General features: G+C 41.1%; 1 protein-coding gene across 2 annotated transcripts in view; it reads right to left on the minus strand.

Moving 5' to 3' along the window:
• Positions 1-19,405: 19,405 nt before the first annotated feature.
• Positions 19,406-21,518, minus strand: part of pax3b (paired box 3b) — a 41,705-nt gene continuing 39,592 nt past the window's right edge. For both annotated transcript variants that reach the window (XM_030337272.1, XM_030337271.1), the window contains exon 9: positions 19,406-19,952. In XM_030337272.1, coding sequence (XP_030193132.1) covers positions 19,918-19,952 — 35 coding nt within the window. In that variant the 3' untranslated portion in view covers positions 19,406-19,917. The remainder of the gene's footprint in view (positions 19,953-21,518) is intronic.

The raw sequence follows: 21,518 nt of genomic DNA on the forward strand, positions 1-21,518 counted from the left end.
GCAGGTCTCTATCACAGACAACGAAATCCAGACAAGTCTCCCACCAGTGTATCCCAGCAAGGCATGGGATCCGAGCAATGTGTCGTACCGCAGGCCAAAAACCCAGTTCAAATTGCCAATCCCATGTATTTCACTAGGTCCAGCAGAGCCTCCAGGCCAAATAGGAAGTAATAATAATAATATATAATAATAATACATTTAATTTAGAGGCGCCTTTCAAGACACCCAAGTACATGAACTGAGCTAGCTGTTGTAGTTGTATCGAATCCAAAATGTCAGAAGTAAGGCTTTGTTATTTGACTTCTGCATAATGTTCTATTCTGTTGACAATGCGTTTAGTTGTGGGGCACTCACTAATTTTAAGTGACCAGTGAACCAGATCATGTTTACATTTCTATTATAAAATTGCTGTTAGTGCAGAAGTATCAGGTTTTATGTTTCCCATGTTCAGGAGCTGATCATACTTATATTTATATTATAAAACTGCTGTTAGTGCAGAAGTGTAAGGTTTTATGTATCCCATGTTCAGGAGCTACAGCTAAAGAAGGGGGATGTAGAAAGATGTACTGTCTAACTGTTTGACCCTAAAGAGTTACCGTATGATGAGTGGGTCTCGCAGGATTTGACTTGACGTGATTGGGTTGCGATTACCTGGAACTCGAGATACATGTAGTCTATGTAGTGGTTGTTAATAAATACATTTCTACCTTTACCGTTCGGATACGTTTGTAAACAAAACAACACATTACCTGTTTTGAATGTGACCAAATCAGTAACTTGCATGCCTTTAGCTTTGTGCAGAACAAGCCAATTTGTACTTGCATGTAGAAGCCGCGGGTAATAATAAAAAATATCCCCATTTGACACCTGAGGCCACCGCCGCATGTCACCCACCCACTCGGTGGAGTTCGTTAACCTCGGGTGGCGAAGTACAATCCCCCCATCCGAACTTTTGACATGTTTTTTCTCTCTAGGCCGTATACCCACATTAGCCTCTCCCTCTTAATTCGCCGGGTATTTCAATGTAGCTATCTCGCCGTAGCTAGCCGACCGGAAGTTTCAACACAAAACGGAAGACAATAACATTTAAAAAGGGGCGTGGCGGAATAAGGTGAATACACAACAACTACAGAAATGTCTCAAGGCTGTTGAGTGTACCATGACACACTGCAAAGCAAAGTGTCATGTTACACTCAATAATGGTACATGCGGGAGGAAACAAGGTTATGGGGATCAAGAAGGAAATCCTTCCGATGTCCTAAATGACGTGAAGGGAAAGGCCTGAATGTAACCTTTAAGCGTATGTCTACCAGGTGCCCGCTGGTCCAAACAACTTAAGGGATGAGCCATCATTCTTATTAATGGTTTAGAAATTAAGGTCCTTACTCCTATTTTTATTTTTTATCTATTTTCTTATTATTTCTGTCCGTCTGCCTATCTGTCTGGCTGTCCCATATTCTATGTGAACAATAATAGTAACATTGTAGACCCAGTTATGCAGACTTGGTGGAGGACATTTTGAAATTTGCTCTTTGTTGTCAGGTGTTCAGATTGACCAGCTGGAAATAATTCCTTTCAATGAAGAATATAACCTCTTGACCTGTAGACCGTATAGGCTTCTCCTTTATTCATCTTTTAGTGACATTAAAGCTGTTTTGGTGGACCAACTCATGGATCTTCAGTTGATCAGAAGGCTGTGACCCAATGCTGCAGTGAGTGTAATGGTCGATAGGAGCAGGCGAAGGATGGACAGGCCTTGTCTTGTCTGGTGTTTAGGTTATTGTTTGTTTGTCCTTAATGTGCACTTTTAATTCAGTCTAAAAGCTACTTTCAGGACAGCATTTGAAATAGTTCTGATCCAATTGTACTTTCATGTAAAGCTTTGCTACAGCTGTACATTATTTAATTGTATTGGTTTTGATATAAATATCAGCCTAAAGTATAGGTATTTCAAGTTTGAAATCTTTTATTTGAAGTCCTAGTGGAACGGAAAGAAACTGTGCACAGCCTAACTAACGTGATAATTATCTAACTCAATTAAGGTATCCCCTCTCTTTGCTCCCTTAAAGTGGAAAGGAAGCAATCAAATAAACAGATGTCTATAGCACTAGTTAAATATTTCAATATACCATAAATACAAATAAAGTCGGAAATATGAACCATTATTCAGAATAAAGCACAAACAAGTTGCATAAATTATAATGTTTTCAGCCTGTGCGCCGCCATCTCTGTTTTCAGAATACGATGACGTCACGGGAATGGTTGGTAACATTCTATGTTGTTTACATAGCGGCTCATAGCCTCACTTTTAGCCGCGTTTATATGGCACATCTGATCCGCATAGATTTCTATGCGGCATAGATCTGTTCCTAAAATGTGTTCCGAATGTACTGTATACATGGCAGTAACAAAAGTGTCCGTTATGTCTCTCGCGCACACCTGACACAACCCTGGACCGGCGGCGACATAATGGATGTCTTTTCACTATCGGGGATTTTAAATTTGATTTTAATGAAAGCACAGCAGGAGAGAGCTTTTCTCTGCCTGCTGCTTCAATTAAGAAGGAGGAGAACAGCGCAGCAACGTATTATTATATATTAACCCTAAGCTCCGCCGCAAACATGAGGAATTTGGATGCGAGTCCGCAGCCAAGACTGGTGGGAGAGAGTGGTCTTACGGGAATTTAGTGACCAGGAATCCTCGAAGGTCCTACTGCAGCTGCCATCTCTCTAAGTTAAGAAGTATTTTAACGTTCAGCCTGCAAAAGTACAAGTAGTAGCCTACTCATTTACAGTTATCTCGGACGCACGCGGACACTACGATACGCAAACACGTCATTAATAAACACCCATGTCCCGTCGCTTAGCAACCGGACACACTTACCGGACTACTTTTACGGAGTGATAACAAAGACGTGAATCAGGCAATAAATCCACTTTCCTTGACAGCGGTGAAGTTCGGTGTGCTTAAAAGTACCGACGGAGCTCAGTGGACCAATTGCGAACCACTGCGGCTGCTCTAAATTAAACCCCACTCTATTCGGAATAAGTGTATACATGGCGATTAAAACGGACTACACCACCTCTTCTATTCGGCATAGAATCTATGCCGAACAGATAATTGTATTCCGAATGAGGCGCATACATGATCATTTTCTGTTCCGCATAGAAATCTATGCGGAACAGATGTGTCCATGTAAACGCGGCTACTGGAGGTGATAATAACTGACATCTCCCGGCTCTGCCCGTCCACAGGATGTTGTTTACAGCTATGAAAAGTAGTAGGCCTAGGCCTACACGGGTGCAGCAGCTGGGCTACCACGCTGTCTTACAGTTCGTTCTTTTCATGATACATGTAATTGTCGTGCCATTTGGGTGTGCACATGAATATGCGAAAATAGTGCAACCGACGGTGTTTTCAAATGGATTATTTCCGAAATCAATGGATTATTTTGGCGATGGATTAGAAATGATCAAGAGCATGGAGCGAGACTGCAAACAAGACAATCTTCGAACAGTGAGTGTACTAATTTCTCTGTTTCTCTAGTACTAGAAGCTAAGTTTACCTCTCGTTCCTCTGCCTGGCAAGCGCGTTTCTGCACTCTGTCTCTGCGCATAAGAGCATAAGAGCAGCGCCCGGGTCCGATTTGACAGGTCTGTCCGTGTCTCCACCACTATAGCCACTAAAATTAAAAATTGTTAGCACAGCATCTGGCTTCAGCCGATTGGTGGGACAGCAAAAGCTCCCTCTTCAATGTAATCAGCCTCTATAAAGTGGTCGCTACATACTCTCTGCCCTCATCCCATTCGGGGGCTGAGGCGTTTCAATGCAGCTAACCATCTTTGGAGCAGTTTAGGCTTCTTGACAGGAATGACATGGCAATGAACTATTTTACCACTCTCTTTTACCCGATAATATTTGTTTGAACATCCAGGGGCAATACAAAATGACCCCCCTGTTCTTCTTCCAAGATTTGACATGTTTATTTGAAAGCGCTAACCATTCTGATGACGTAGCGCCTGCATTTTTAAAACATGGCCGCGTCCTAGTTGCGAAAGTCGTTATCAACATTTCATTTTCCAGCGAAACTACTTGAATTTCAGGTTTAATGAAAATCCATGTATTCTCAAAAATGAAAAAGCAACCAAAAAATGGTCACAGTTCTCATTGCTTCATTTCCACTTTAAACTAGGATCATATGGCCTCACTTTGGGTTGAGTCAGTCGTACTTAGCCTCCTTCAAGCCGACAGCGATGACAAAGAAAAAGTGGGCCATTTACTATTTTGATTGATAAAACGTAGGCCTTCTTTTGTTTTCCAAAAATAATGCATAGATTTATATACTTTATTAAAATAAATAAAGTAAAGTGTTTGTGTTTGTGTGTAGATGGGTCAATGACGTGACATGCAGATTTTCGTGTCCGAGTGCACTACTTTGGTTCAAAATAATTTTTAATGATTTATAATAAGCATCCTTTATTCTATAAAACCTGTTTAATTTGAACATATTTCCAGTTTATCATAAAAATGATATATATATCATGTTTTGCCATCTCAAACCCTCAAAATGTCAGGTGGTGCAACCGTCCGAACAAGTTAACACTATGTGAAATGCATTAAATATGTAATTTTAAATATTAATTAATATAATATTAATATGGTGGCATCATTTTATATTGAAAACCTTTCAAATAATCAAAGTTTACAAGTTACATTGTTCTTTAAATTGTTTGGAATATTGAAAACAACTTTGTTGTTGTTGGAAATGTGCATATCTGAAATGTCAGGGCGGCGCAACCGCATTCATACAGCTTTTATTTTGAAATGGAAGAGAGATGAGTAAACAGGATATTGCATCATCAAAAGGACCCCAACTGACCTCTACTGATGAGTGAAATGTTTGTAAATCTCTCTCTAATAGTGATAAAAATAGCTACTTTCTGTTCATAGTTAGACTTGTACAGTTTAACATGTCAGGTGGTACATCCAATGTAAAACTATGAAAAAATTATTTTAATCTAAAAGACTTTATTTGAATGTAAAAATGAATGAATGAACTAGCTAGCAAAGTCAAAAGGTTACATAGATGTCCAAGTAGATGCCTGAATAATTGGGAATTAGTAGCAAATGTCAGGGCGGCGCAACCAGTAAATCAGGTGGCGCAACCAGAAGAAATGTATTTTCTTGATGAAATAAACATGCTAACCTGATATATACTATTGTATAGTTTTAAAAATATTAATTAATTGTACATTAATAGTAACTATATACATTAAATATATTTATATTATTACATTTTTGAAATATCCATTTCAATGATTTTAGATGCCACTATCTAGCAAAGAAAAAGCAGCACGCTACAGGCAGCACATTAAAAATGATCCAGCTGCAAGAGAAAGATATCTTGCAAAAAGGAAAGAAAGGTAAGTAGATAAGCCACAGTTTTGTGTAGTTGTTATTTTGTACAGCAGTCAGTCAGACATCAAATTATAACATTTCAGTTAACCTTAGTGTTTGTTTTTATAGCTATCAAAATAGGAAGAGAGAGGGGAAATGTGTGAAGCCCCCAATCAGCCAGCTGTCCAAAGCAGAACAGGATAAAGTGAGGAAACAGTGGAAGAAAGATCAGAGAAAGAACAGGGAAAGGAAAAGATTTCCTCCTATGGAGGAAATCTTGAATTTTACACCAGAGTCACTGGATACAACTCCCATTGCAGTAGCACCTGAATCAGCGGATCTATCACCAATAGCACAACTTCAGCCTGACCCCCCTAACATTAATGCAGAGAACAGTCTAGACGATCAGCAACCAAGGGCATCTTCCACACCATTGAGAGCAAGCAGCTTTAGATGGCAAAGAGAGAGAGCAAAGTTGCGCCGTGACATGAACAGGATGAAAAGGGAAATGGAGGCTGCCAGACAAGAAACAGAAAGATTTCGAAAACGCCTAGAAAGATTAAGACAGAACAGAGCCAGGAGTCAGGAAAAAGTTAAATTTAAAACTCAAGGAAAAGGTGTGCAAAAAAACTAGCTTTAGAAAGGAAAGAAACAGTAGTTGAGTTCCTCTGTCGTGATGAGAACAGTCGCTTACTGCCAGGGAAAAAAGATACAGTAACAAAGAACAAAAACAAACAGCAGAGGGGTGTTCTTGTTAAACCCCTAGCAGAACTCCATATCTCATATAATTCTGAAATGGAGAGGCAACGCATGCTCTCTTACAGACAATTTGTCAGATATTGTCCTTTCTATGTGACTCGGCCAAAAGCATCTGACAGGAACACATGTGCCTGCATGGACCATGAAAATGTGAAACTCCTGTCTGAAAAACTGCAGCAGAAAGGTCTTCTGAAAACATCCAGTGTTTCTGAGCTGCTGTCTGCAATTGTTTGCAATCCAGACAACATGGCCTGTATGTACAGAATCTGTGCAAAATGCTGCTACAATGAGGTTGAAGTTTCACAACCCCAGACAGAGGAGACGGTGGTGTGGTCTCAGTGGGTGAGAAAACCGGTCACAGAGGAGCAAAGGACATTCATGAACTTTGTGAAGGAGACACAAAATGGTACATCATCTGAAATGTTGGAGCTTTTCAACCGAAAGCTTGATGGCCTTGCAAAGCACCATTTTAATTGGCTCCACCAGGCCAAAGAGGGCATTAAAAGACAGCCTTAAAGATGATGAGATAGTTGTGCATGTTGATTTTGCAGAAAATTTCGGCTGCAAACTCAACAGGCAAGTGCAGGCTTTCCACTTTGGAGGAAACAGAAGGCAGGCCACTGTACACTCCTGTGTTGCCTACTCCTCAGATGGAGTGCAATCCTTTGCCACTATCTCTGGGTCCCTCAGGCATGATGAGAGAGCTGTGTGGGCCCACCTTGAGCCTGTGATTAAAGATGTTCTTGACAATCGGAACCCACGTCCTACTACTCTCCACGTGAAGAGCGACGGACCGGTCACCCAGTACCGTAATAAAAAGAACTTTTACCTGCTGAGCACCATCCCAGGGTTTTTTCTAAACAAGGGAACAGGGGCGCTGCGCCCCGATACTCCCGGCGTGGGCCATCCTACCGAAATGCCGACTGAACCTGTCAGACTTGGATCTGTACTTACATGCTGCTGTACAACATACACTATTTCTCAAAACGATCTTTTCTCCGCGAAAATATCCCAACACCACCACCTGACAATGTGTCTGATCCTCAAATAACTTATAATTACTCCAAAAATATTCCGATCCGAATTGGAGTTTCCCAGACCGAGTCGACATGCTAACGTTAAAGTTATTAGCAGCTAGCTAGCTAGCTACCATGTATTTGAATGGGTTTTTGGTCTAGGCGCTAAGATGCTAAGCAAGTATACAAGACCATTCCAGTTCTCTCTGCACAAAGTGGTTTCAATGAACGACAGAAATAAACAAATGCTGAGTGTTGATCAAGAGTTTTGCGAGAGCAATTTAAGGTTGCAATGCTTGTCCCAAATATGGCAGGCTTCATTCAGTGATTGAAACAAATATTGAAGTTTTACAGTATAGAACCTACATTGAACCCATTTCCTTTACTTGGCATGAAACGGCAAATAATCAAACCAGTCCATTTAAGCGTGTGAAGTCTATTTTATTCATGCAATATACAGTCACTACAGTACCGACTAGTAATGTTTCTGTTAACGTTGAATAACATGAGGCACACATTGTTACGCAATTCTACGATTCTGGTGTATATACTACTGTACCACAATACCTCGGCTCCAGTGCTTCACTGTGATTTGTCCTACTTAATAAAAGTTTAGCCAATATTTTTGAAATTTGTCGTGTTTATTTACAGGGTAAAGTTGTACAAGTCTACCAAAAGTTGATAGTATTTTAGTTTTTCAGGATGACCACAAGAGCTAGAATTTCTCTCTAAGATAGCCTCAGAATGTACCATTTAATTGTTATTTTTTCAAAGGCTTCGCGCCTGTTCTTCTGCTACATCATGTACAAAAGTCAATAGGAAGCGGCAGCCAAGAAGTTCTTTTGATGAGACGGCAGGAAAATGAGAAGATGTCCATATTGTCGATGATTTTTTTAGTTAATATAATTTGTGTTTGAAATTGTAAATAATTATACTTGATGAAAATACTTTTGTTTTGAGAATTGCAGATGTTACCTTTTATTACCACACTGATGTTCTAAAGATAATATCCGAACCAGAGCCACTTAATTCAAAGCACACGCGCCTTAACAATGCAGACTGGGACTGCTTTAGTAGGGCCGCCTAAAATGAATTAATTCCCTTAATTGGAGCCTATTCAGTTTCTACCAAATTAAGTGTAATTTTTGTCATGTAATGTTGCTCAAACAACGTGTTTCTGATCAGTTTAGTACGGTTTACTTAAATGAAATAAGCAGTTCTTATCCGTACCAATTAGTGCTTCATTCAAGCCTATCCAGTTTCTAATTAATGTTAAGTGTTATTTTGTAATGTAATGTTGCCCAAACAATGTTGTTTCTGATCTGTTTAGTACGATTTTCTTAATTAGAATGATGACAAGTTTTTATCTTTACCAATTAATACTTGAATAGACCCAAGACACCTGAGATTCTTTCATTCTGTGAAATAAAAATGAAATTATTCAACATATGTGTTGTTATTGTGAATCGTGTCAGGCGGCGCAACCGCATCATCAGGTGGTGCAACCAGGTAAAACATTCATTTAAACAAAGAAATGGGAGATTGAAGTGAACAAAAGTTTGGATATTGTGATGTAAATAATCATTCTATGCAACAATATACTTTTTAAATGTGTAAAGTATTTATTCACATTTTAAATCTAAAGTTTGATGTTGGAAACCCAAAATACCCGCTCCCTACAATTAAGAATCCATAAGTTACTTTTAATACCCAGCTCAACTACAAAATAATAATGTGTTTGGCACTGCAGACACTTTCAGGTATACTTACTAAAATAATTACTTTAAAAAAAAGTTTTTTCAAGAAACTTTTGGTTGTACCACCTGACATTTCTTTGTTGGTGAAATTGCAAATACAGTCTAAAACTGTATTTAAACCTTGTAAATGTTGTGAAACCATTAAGACTTATTAAACACACTCTTCCAACTTCAAATAAATGTATTCTGTCCATTTTTACAGATTTTTTAAAATGTATACTTTTTGAAGGCTTATTTGTCATTGACCCAGATATTTTAAAGTATAAATGTGTGTGTGAATGTGCCTGTTTGCGTGTGTGTGTGTGAAGATAAGTGGGAATATATGCGTGTGTGGGTGTGATACCCTGGGATGATATACTTTTCAGCCAGGGGCCCAGCTGGCTTGCGTGAGGGCCCCTTGCTTCATGGTGACTCAGCCTGATTCATGGTTCCAACACAGTCCCTCAGCTGCTATCCTGCTTCCACACTTACACATCACATACCAAGATCCCCCCTTCAAGGCCTCACTAGCTCAAATAGCAAAAAACTCTATGAAAAAAATGACTAACTTGCACACTAAAAACAACAATTAATTACTATTGATCTGACTGTTGATCTGATCTTAAAAATTTCACTTTAAATTTTACTTACTAAAAAGCCTTTTTAACTTTCAATTTAATTTTCTCTTAAATACATTGCACTTTCTATTTTACTCATTTCTTTGCATATGTTTTCTTTTACTTATCTATTATTTTATTTTATTGTATGACAATGTTTATATGTGAAGCACTTTGAGTCTGCCTTGTGTATGAAAAGTGCTATATAAATAAAGTTGCCTTGCCTTGCCTATGAACGCAGAGGTAATAGCGGATGAGCAGAGGGAAAAATAATTATATCGTCAAATATTCAGATGATACAATCATTCTTAGTTTATTAAAACCAGGTGACAGTCTCTCAACTTATTTAAATGAAATCAGCTACTTTTGGGACTGGTGTGAAAGTAATCATCTATAACTTAACATAGCCTGTAAGTACAGACTGTAAGTATCAACATTACGGCACTCTGCTACAATGCTGTATTGGAAAGTCTAATCAGATATGGTATGGCCGCCTGGTTTGGCCCACTGACTGTTCACCTTCAAATTATATATATATATATATATATATATATATATATATATATATATATATATATATATATATATTAAAAAATTGGAGCGATTACCTATCCCTCCAATTTATTTTTGAAAAGGTGATGGTAAAAAAGGCACACAAAATTCTGGATGACCCAACTCATATTCTTCATAACGAATACAATCTACTGCCATCAGGGAAGCGGTTTAGGGCCATTAGCCATAAGATCAACCGTTTTAAGCAGTCCTTCCTCCCTACATCAGTGGTTCTACTGAATAAAACAAGGGAAGGAAGGAATTTTATTAATCAATTTATTCCTTTTTATTTTATTTTTTATAAACTAAGTGGCTCCACTACACAGGGAAGAAGGAAAACACAATTAGTCTAGTTATGCCTTCTTCAATTTTAAGGGTACATTTCTTAAATGTAGGCCTATGTGATTGTTGTCCTATATGTATCTCATTGTTGTCCTGCTTGTATGTAATTGCTGTTCACAGCAAATGCACTTTACAGCCCAAGACAAATTTCTCCTTGTGGGACAATAAAGTTGATTTTATCTTATCCCCAGGATCCCCCACACTGTCTGAGAGGCCGGCCTCCTTGGACTGTCAGAGTCCTGACCAGCGTCCTGGCCAGTGTCCTGGCCAGCACCACGACCATTCCAACAACCATTGCTATTTGACCAATGGGTGTTATTCTGACATTGAGGCAAATCATGATAACAGTCCTATAGCAACCATTTTCTCAATGTCTATTTCAAATGCAGTTAGAAATCTGGGAGAGTTGCTTCATTATGTTTATAAGCAACAGGCCGAAAGAATCAATTAATATGTAACCTACTTGCTCCTTTTAAGTATAACATTGCTTGGGGAGTCTAATTCCTCCACTGAAAATGCTGCTGATTCAATTTGGTTGATTCATAGTAGGCAGATATATAGGAGTGAATATTTCAGGGATTGACCCACCTCCACTGCCATTAAGGCCCAGTACTTTGCTGCATGTCTTCCCCTCTCTCTTCCATACCCTTCAGTCTTATTCTATAATATTATATATATATATATATATATATATATATATATATATATATATATATATATATATATACACATTAGTGCTGTCAGTTAAACGCGTTATTAACGGTGTTAACGCAAACCAATTTTAACGGCGTAATTCTTTTTATCTTTAATCTTTTTTTTTTTTTTTTCTTTGTCTCAAAACAAAGAAGTAGTAGCCTGACTGCTATGTTCAAGGCAGTATGTTTGTATTTTCATTGTTTAATTGCACAATAGGCTTTTTTTTTGTATCGTCCTGTTTTGATCAGTATATGCTAATGTTGTTATCATTAAAAAAACATTTGCACAAGGCAAGCCGATACACTTCTCCATGTTGATAAGAGCATTAAAATGAGAAAAAATAATGGGACAAAGAAATCAAGGGATATTAAGCATAGAAAAAAATTAATCGTACTTAACTATGACATTAATGCGATTAATCGCGATTAAATATTAAATATTCACTTGACAGCACTAATATATATATATATATATCTATACAGAAAAAATATACAAATGTATTTGGCAACCCAAATAAAATCTCCACGTGGGTCGCGACCCAGTCTTTTGGAAAAACTGGTTTCAACTGTCTTTCGCGGGATGTAATCATGAAATCAGTGCACAAATACAAAAAGTTAACAAAGACAATATTTATTTGTTACTGTAATACAGTAAAAAATTAAAAAAAATCGTAGGCCCAAAAAACCTAAAATAAAATAACGAATTTCTCTTGAATCGCGGCACAGCTTCAGTCATTGTTAAGCCATGATTAAGTACAAGCAGTGGTGTAGTCTACGTGATACACAGGTATATGCCGTATACCCACTAGGAACGCACCAGGATTTGCGTATACCCACTTAAAAATGTGCACGGATACGTATCAATCGTCTTGTGACAGATCTTTCACTTCTGTGTTTATTTTTCGCAAATACCGGTTGGGTATAACTGCAATAAAATACTTTAAGCAGGTGAAGTTATCTCCTACATTCACCATTCATAAAATTCCCCCTGCGCGCTCGCGCTCTGCCCTGTCTCTGTTACGAAGCGCGAAGCTGCCCCTGCATCTCTGCACGTTAGTTGGCGGGCCGAGCCCCTCCTTCTCGCGCGTGTGTGTGTGCGTGCGTGCGTGCGCGCGTGCGTGTGTGTGTGTCCAGTCCTCCCATATTAATGTGGAAACCACATAATAAGTAGTCAACAGAAGACAATGTTTTAATCCCACTTTATATCTCCTTGTTACTTTTAGATGAGAACCCCTGGCCAGCCTTTCAGACTGGGTGTCAGGCTAGGGAATTTAAAAACAGGCATCCTTGGTTAGAGTGGAGGGAAAAAAAGTTAGGTAAATGTCAGCCAACATACAGTTTGTATACACAATTGAAATTCATAATGTTAATCACTATGCAAATGAGAGTATAGCTAATTCTCTGGTCATTTTTAAGGTGCAGTAATTTCACACTTTTACATAATTCAATTACTGTATGGTATGTTAGATAACAACAGTAAGAGCTCAAATTAGAGCAATTGAAAGAGTGAAACATTAGTCTCCTGTCATCTCCTTCTCATGCACTGGTTAGCCATGGTTGTAAACAGTTCATTAAATTATTTTGAGTAGATTTTGTCCTTGTTTAGCATGTGCTATTGCTACTATAGACATACAAAGGACAACTTTTCATTTTTGTGTTCTATTTTTTCATACTGTTATTAAAACTGATAAACCTACTCAGCTTTCCATGATTGTTGATAATCGATATACTCTTAAATCAGCGGGTTGTAGACCCCTGCGTTGGTGAGTGTGGTGCGACACCCCATAAGCGCCACACACGTACACGTACCGGTGGGACGGGTTTGTAGGAGGCTGGGAGGGAATCATCACAGTATACCCACTACAATAAAATAGACTACACCACTGAGTACAAGGTCTACAAAAGTTGTGCGGATTTAATAAGAAATATTGGCTCCTCCTCCCCCTCCTCTCACTCTCACTTTTCCTCTTCCTCTTCCTCTCTGCTCTCATGCTGCTCCAACACAGTAGAGCTCTCCTGAGGCCTCTTTTATGCTCTGAAACATGATTGGAGTGTTTTGCCAGTTGGTTTGAACAGATGAGACTAATTGGTAATTAGGTGCGCCAAGTGTGCTAAATGATGCGATTTGTGCTTAGACTTTTGCAAAAATGTGATTTAGATTTCCAAATGAGTGAAAACAATGGAATTGTTTAGCAGTCTGGCAGTCTGGAGTATTGTTGTTGATACATGAGCTTCAAGTTTTCAGAATTGTGTGCATAGTTCCATTTGTTGTGTGCATTCAATGGAGAAAACTTTTTCTCTTTTCATATTTACAATATGGAGGAGGTTTGCAAAATGCCATCATTGTGGAAAAAGTGAGTCCAGGGGAATGAGCCTGTTCCTTGGTAGATTTAGGTCCTTCTCCCACCACAACAGATGAATATTCTGGCTGCTGTGATTGCATATTGTTGTATTTTTCCCAACAGGTTTGGCAGTTTGTGAGCATCTGGAGTATCTTTAAAGTCCTTGCATGCCTTTGTAATCCGTGTGACGAGTGTGTTCTGTTGTGGGAATTCCCGGGCCCACATCAATCATAATTGTCTAAACTGACCAAACTGGGTAGAATAAAGAGTTATCCGAACTTATAACAATTATGGTCTTATGGTATATTTGGGTAATTACGGTACAATAACATACAACAGCCATACAAAAAACAATACAACATAACATACAATGATCCAATGGATAGGAAATCAGCCTGCGTCCCTCCAGAGTGTTCCGCAAGGTGAAGTCCCTTGAATGGGAAATCAACCCCCGCCCCTCCAAGTGGTGCGAAAGCTGAAGTTTCCTGCATGGGATATCAAAATGTGCCAATCCAAGAGCTGCGCAAGCCGAAGTCCCCTGAATGGGTAATCAACCCACGCCCCTCCAAGGGGTGTGCAAGCTGAAGTCCGACACATTGTCTAATGCGAGGACTTCTTATACTGTGGCACATGGATGGAAAAATCTATAATTTCCCTATCATCATCCCAATCAATCTATCATCTATCATTTCCCCTTTATCATGTAAGCTCTATCTCCTATTCCTTGCATTGTCTAGCTCTACTTGTTCCTAGCGTTATCTAATGTTAACCTTTGTGCCTGGGGTATACCGGGCACGAGGGAGCAGTATTCCTTGATGAGAATACAGGAAACTGTCCTTAAGTAAACATTATCTGATTTGATCATTGACATTTATAATGTTTAGGTGCTGTAAGTGGTGTCGGTTGGTGGCCAATAGGTGGCACTCTTCCCTCTGCCCCAGTGCAGTGACAGGGACACTGTGCTGTGGAAGGTGCCGTCCTTCGGAGGAGACGTAAAATTGAGGTCCTGACTCACTGAGGTCATAAAAGATCCCAGGGCACACAAAGAGTAGGGGTTTCCCAGGTGTCCTGGCCCAACCACATTAATTCAATCTGGCCCCCCAAATAATCCTCCTGTACAAATGGCTGACTCATTAATTCCCTCACTCTCCACCTCAAGCTGGTGTGTGGTGAGCGTTCGGGCACAGATTGGCTGCCTTGCATCACCCAAGTGGATGCTACACACTGGTGGTGGTGAGTTAGGTCCCCCCCTTCACTTCAGTGTCTTTGGGTCATTGAAAAGTGCTAGAGAATTATTATTTTATTATTATCATAATCAACAAATGGCAGTTACAGAAACAGAATGTGAAAATATCAGTTCCTCATGTCTTCGTATGACTGGCAGGAAATTAGGAAGTGCTGCTCAGTTCAGTTGGTTTTGTGTGCAGTGGGAGCACAGTCTGTCTTCCCTTCGGAGCTAGGTCTATCTGTGGTGTCCCTTCTCGATGGCCAGGCTGTCATGTATTCGGCAACTCTTTATTCTCTGTTAAGGGACAAATAGCATGCTAATTTACTCTGTTTTTTGTTGGATTCTTTCCCATGTGCCAAATAGTTAGCAATAATAGTAATCCTTTTGTTTTCTTATAATTTTCTCTCTCTCTCTCTCTCTCTCTCTCTCTCTCTCTCTCTCTCTCTCTCTCTCTCTCTCTCTCTCTCTCTCTCTCTCTCTCTCTCTCTCTCTCTTTCCTCCTCAGCCACTCATGTGTGTTAATCAATAAAACGAATTGTTTCTTTATAAATAGTTGTATTTATTTTCTTCCTATCCTGTATGCCTGGCCCTGGTTTCTCTCCTCGTGGCTCTCAGTCCCTCCCTCATGCCCCCCTCTGGTCGAGTCCCCCTAGTCCAGTGGTTCCCAACCTTTTTTGGGCTGTGACCCCATTTTGACATGAAAAATTTCTGGCAACCCCAGAGACAATTTTTTTCCAGATTTTTTTTTTTTTACGTCTTTGTTATACTCTGAACAAATACAGAGTAGCCAGGATAAGTGCACAAATTGACAATTTTCCAAAGATGTCCGGTATATATGCAAGGAGGCACATTTTCTGCTGGTAACCTCTCGACAACCACCGTGCCTCTGTGTGAAATAGTACGTTTTCATATTCAGAGCCCTTGTCGGCGCACAGTGTTGCAAACAGACGTGCGCGCAGAGGATGTGGCTTGATGTAATTCACTGTGGTTACAACCTGGTGCAGTATGTCGGCAATGGGCGCAATTTAGTTATTTTTTTAGCTTCTTCCTCCCCGCACATCGTTTACCATATCGATGGCAGCTGCCAATATTAAAGTCTCAGCAATGCTATGTGGCTTCATATTCCTAGCAATGAGATAGCTCACCTCAAGAGAAGCTTTCAGGGCCCGTTCACTAGCAGTCACAGCCTATTTGAAATACACTTGCTGTTTGTTCAGTCTGCAAATTTATTTTCGAATAAAGCTCTTGGTTTGCCGACATGCTCTTTGTGTGGTGTCTCAAAGTGTATTTTGAGTTTGTTTGGCTTCATACTCTCGGTAGACAGGACCTTACTACATAGCAGACATTTTGGCTTCTCCTCGTAGCATTCCATCACCCTTGTAAATCCATACTGAATCGTATGTTCACTGTGTCTTTGGTGTCTGTGCCACAGTTCCTCTTGGAACTGTCTTTGGAGGGACAGGGCCAGGCGGGCGAATAAATCTTTCCATTTTGTTTTATACACTCTGATTGCAAGTTTGTGTTTACATTTTACAGGTTTGAGCTTGAACTCAAGTAATGTAACTGTGCAGTCACGTGATCGCGGCACTCAAAGATGCACCAGCTCAGATATTTGCTACATTTTATTTGAACTAGATTTATATTCGAGAAAATGAAAGTATCGGAGACAGTTATGTACGATTATTTGTAGGTTTAAAAAAAAAATAATTAAAATCAATATATATTTTTAAATCAATTACTAGACATTTCAGGCGACCCTATTTAAATTCCAGGCGACCCAACATGGACCCCAAGGTTGAAAAACCCTGCCCTAGCCCAAGAGAGCCAGAAGGTTAAGGGGTCTTCACCACAGCATGTGTACACCGGTCAGCAGGTGGGGACAAAGCCTGTTAGGTTCACAATACACAGGGAGAGCCCTATAGAGACACACTCATCATAGCTGTAAATAACAGACTGAATATATTATATTATATCATTTAAATTCATTGTATGATAAAAATATATATTTTTCACAATATTGTATAAATGTCTTCCTGGTAAAATGTCTTAATCTACATTCAGAGTAGATAACGAAATGCCAGAGTCGAACAGGACAAGGTTTCGTTCTGTTCAGCTAAAGTGGTCAAAGCCCATATCTTCACTCAAAAGGTTGGATGATAGTTAGGTTCAAATTCTGTCGTTTTATCTCGGGAATGGAAGTGGAACAGAATGCAATGCCTGTGCTCGTGGATGGAAGAGGGTCCCGCTCCACTCAGGGCTGGAACCAAGCCAGGGGGTAAGAGGGTCCCGCTCCACTCAGTGCTGGAATCAAGCAAGGTGGTACACTGAGTGGTCCAGGAGCAGCTTGTAACAAGGAGACTGAGGGCTAAGGTAAACACTACAATGTTTGGCTAATAATAATAATAATAATATATCAACACAAACATTGTCACGCAAGCATGCTAAAGAATGGTGTTTGTGTTACAAATTTTTGTCCAGTTAAACTGGAGCTGAATGTATTTATTAATTGAGCTTAATTCAGCAATGATCTGTGTTCTTTATAAGCATTCAGCACTACACAAACTGCAGTACTTATTACTGCATTTTGTGTTCTAATTAGTTTATGCATTACTCCCTGTCACAAAGATACACGCATACACACACAGACACACACACACGCACACAAATACCCCCCCACACACACACCCTCACACACACACACACACCCACACTCACACACTCACACACACACAGACCCACACACTGAAGGAGCAAAGGGAGGGAGAAGGAAAACGGCAGCTGTTTTCGTGATCTGGAGGTCATGTTAGATCAGGACTTGGAGGAGAAAACAAATTCTTGCACCCAGGGGGTTGTCCAAGTTGTGAGTTACTATATCACATGTTAGACAAAGTAGTGTGTGTGTGTGTGTGTGTGTGTGTGTGTGTGTGTGTGTGTGTGTGTGTGTGTGTGTGTGTGTGTGTCTGTGTGTTCCTTTGTGTGTGTCTGTGTGTGCGTGGGTACCTGTGTGTGTGCCTCTGTTTGTATGTGTGTGTGTGTGTGTGTGTGTGTGTGTGTGTGTGTGCCTGTGCTTTTCTGCCCGCGTTTGTGTGTGCCTGTGTGCCTTTATTTGTGTGTGTGTGCCTGTGTGTGTGTGTGTGTGTGTGTGTGTGTGTGTGTGTGTGTGTGTGTGTGTGTGTGTGTGTGTGTGTGTGTGTGTGTGTGTGTGTGTGTATGGGGGGTGGGGGGGTCATACCCTCAGGGTTCACACACACACACACACACACCAACATTGGCTTGGTTGGGGACTCAGAAAACACACATACACACATGGAAGAAAATGCAATGTGTGAACATTTATGAATGCAAGTATTGCACACACACTCCCGCACAACCACAGAGGGCCTCTGTGTGTGTGTGTGTGTGTGTGTGTGTGTGTGTGTGTGTGTGTGTGTGTGTGTGTGTGTGTGTGTGTGTGTGTGTGTGTGTGTGTGTGTGTGTGTGTGTGAATGGATGGGATGCAGAGGTTGGGCTGGGTTGGTCGTGCTGTTTGTCCAAAACGCTCTCAGGCTTGTTCTCCTCCTGGTCAGACTGAACAACCGTCAGTTTATTCCAGTAGAGGGACGGTGGGAGGGACGGCGGGGGGCAGGGGTATTAATACACAGTCGATGCAGATGTCTGTACATACACAGCATTCCATAAGAAAGACTGTTGTGTTCAATTCATATGACTGGTGATCCCAGGCCTATTTTGGAACCCTGGCCAAAGTACACATTTGTCTCAAACTGTATTTGTTTCTTCTGTAGAGCAAGACAAGATGCTCACTTTCTTTTTGGATAATAGTGAAAAAATACGACAAATAAGCCCTTTAGTCAATAAATAGAAGTGTGCTGAAAAAAAAGGATTCCTTATTTTAGGATTGTATTTCGGGTTTTATTATAAATAGCAAACAGTACCGGGCATGTACAAATGTCAAATCATTCGCTCATCAAAATAAAAACATAAAAAAGTGAATGAATGTCATGAATTCAAAGAATGGGACAAAAACAAATATACAAAATGACCAGTATCAAAGCTTGAATGGCAAATGGCTAAGATTCAAGGAACAAATGAATGGAGACAGTATGCTTTCTACAACCAAAGGTTTACCCTCTACATTACATTATTGGCATACAGTACATTATAAGTGGAAATATGTTACATATTCACCCAAATGCTCACTGTTTCCATTCCCTTTGCGTTACAGCAACACAATGAAGACTTACAACACAATAAAACACACTTTTGGCTTGTCTTCTGGACGTGATTGGCTGCGGCGGTCCCTCCGTCGCCTCGTACCGTGTGCTGTGTGTTGTCTTCATACCTTTGATACCACTGTATCTGATGTTACAGAGGATCAGTGGGGCTTTCCGCTTGCTTCTGATCTAATAAGTCTCTTAAAGGCACATGTGTTGCCCCCCCCCCCCCCCCCCCGAGAGAGGCTGCGTTAGGTGCATTTGTTCCTGAGTGTTTTAAAGGCCATGGTACCTCTTAAGACACTTTGTAGAGGAGGAGAGGGAGGAGGGCAGAGACAGGGGGAGACAGGGGGGGTGGGGGGGGGGGGGGGGGGGGGGGGGGGGGCGTTCCTTTAGTTTAAACTGCTCTCACTTTTTCTTGGTTTCTCAAGTGTCTCTTGGTCGTGACTTATGACCCAGCTGAAATCTTTCAGGGCGCAAGTCGGGGGCTATGTTAGGCTGCCCCCCCCCCCCCCCCCCCCCAGTGATCGATACAGCCGTGTCCCCCTCAAAGGTTTCTTTTCCCCCCCTTCACCCTTCTCTGTTCCACTCTCTCATCTGTCACTCTCTCTGGGGTCACCCCTGACCCCTCCAAAGGCCTTTCCTTGAAGAGGAGCGTCCAGCGGGCCCGCCTGCTCACGCCATGCTCCTGCCCCAGCGTCGCCTCACATCACCGGAGCCCAGGGGACGAGCGGGGGAGACAAAGAGAGAAAGAGGGGGGTAGGGATCGGGGAGGAGGGGGAGGATGTGGAGAGCTTCATGGGCGGACCCAGCTGTGAGTTGAAGAACACCATCTGTGTACACACACACGCAAGCATGCACGCACGCAGGCACACACACACAAGCACACAGGCACACACACACAAGCACGCACGTAAACACGCACGCACACACACACACACACACACACATGCACACTCACGCACATGCACACAAACACATGCACACGCGCGGGTGTTCCTCATGAGGTCCGCTCCAAGTCCTTAGCTGATCTCAGGCCTCAGGTAAGGAAGGGCACCTAGAAAAGAGGGGATCCATTAACGTAAGTATGATATATTAGTTTTGACATAAAGTGAGAAAAGAGAGGGAGGCTGTACAGTCTAGCCACGTGGTTTGGGATGCCCTTCCACCAACGCACACATGCAAATATTCGCATAGCATATGCTAACAGCCTAGTGCAGTGTGAGGTGTGAACAGATCATGTTGATTCCTTGGCAGTTTATCAAGGAATCAACGAGAGGGGAAACGACGGAGCGACCCGGTGTGCAGACATTATTGCTCTACTGGAGGTTTAGGCTGGAAGTACAACGTCTGCCAATGCCGCGCTGACGGAGAACCGGCCGCGGAACGGGGATGGCTTCAACCTGGGCTGCTTTGGTCAAGCTGCCTGCACTGTATGATCGAATCAATGCACGCCCCACACAACAACAGCGCTTCTTTATTTTCAGCACTTTCAGCAAAAGTGTTACCTGCACGTAATGCATCAAAATGAGAGAAAGGTGACGTTGATCTCTGCACAGGTAATTTAAAAGAAGCTAGCCTAGCCCCATATCATTTGCGACAAGCGTACAGCACTGCTTGAAACTGGTTCCCCAGCTGACCTCACCAACCACCTGGTTCCAATAGCCCCGCTGCCAGAGGCCCTTAGGATCCACCCAGGCCCTGGAAGAGCACTTTCCTCGGCCTGTGCAGGGCCGGCCGTACACTCGCGATCCACTCACACTGATTAACCACATCAAGATGCACCAGTCTGAACTGCATCGCACACTTCATGCGTGTTTGTGTGTGTGTGTGTGTGTGTGTGTGTGTGTGTGTGTGTGTGTGTGTGTGTGTGTGTTTCTGAAGGCTTATCAAATGCAATGTAACGAGGGTGTTTCATGTGTGATGCCCTCACAACTCACATCTTAGCCTGCAGAGATCCCAGCGAGATATGTCATTAGACAGTTACCGCTCTCGGATACTTGCTCAGATATCTTCGATAGATGCCGCTGATGCAGGGCCCGTTAACCCATGGCTTTGAAGTGGTTTCAGTGTACAGAGAGAGAGGGGGTAGTCATACGATCAGTTGATGAGCCTGATTGGTTCACCTTCTATGGACCATAATCGGGTTTGGGGGGGAAAGTAGGGAAAAGAAAAAGAAAAAATTGTTTTCTTCCATATTTCTGGAAGAAGTTTGTTTGAAGTCAACATTTACCCCGGTACTAACGGTAATTTGAAATGAAGTCCACCCCCTCCCTGTTGGACCCAGGTAGATGTCTGTTGAGTATTCCTAGCTGAGGGGAGGCCATCTGGTAATACTGTGTACGCATATCACACTGATGTCGACTGTGGCTAACTAAATTATTTGATTGAAAGGTCCTTGCTCACTCAAGCTCATATAATATAAAACCTTTACAATTTAAAACCACATTATTTAAAAACAATTAACTGTTTATTTTATTTGAGCAAATTATAGATGATTTTTCTGTTTTATAAAAATTATTCAAAATTAAAACAAACTGGTACTGGCTTGACTGAATCTCTACACATTGTCCAATTTTTTATTCTAATATTATTTGAATACTCGTCCACATTAAACTCTCCT

The sequence above is a fragment of the Gadus morhua genome, chromosome 16 (assembly GCF_902167405.1).
Source record: "Gadus morhua chromosome 16, gadMor3.0, whole genome shotgun sequence".
In the NCBI taxonomy this organism is placed as follows: Eukaryota; Metazoa; Chordata; class Actinopteri; order Gadiformes; family Gadidae; genus Gadus; species Gadus morhua.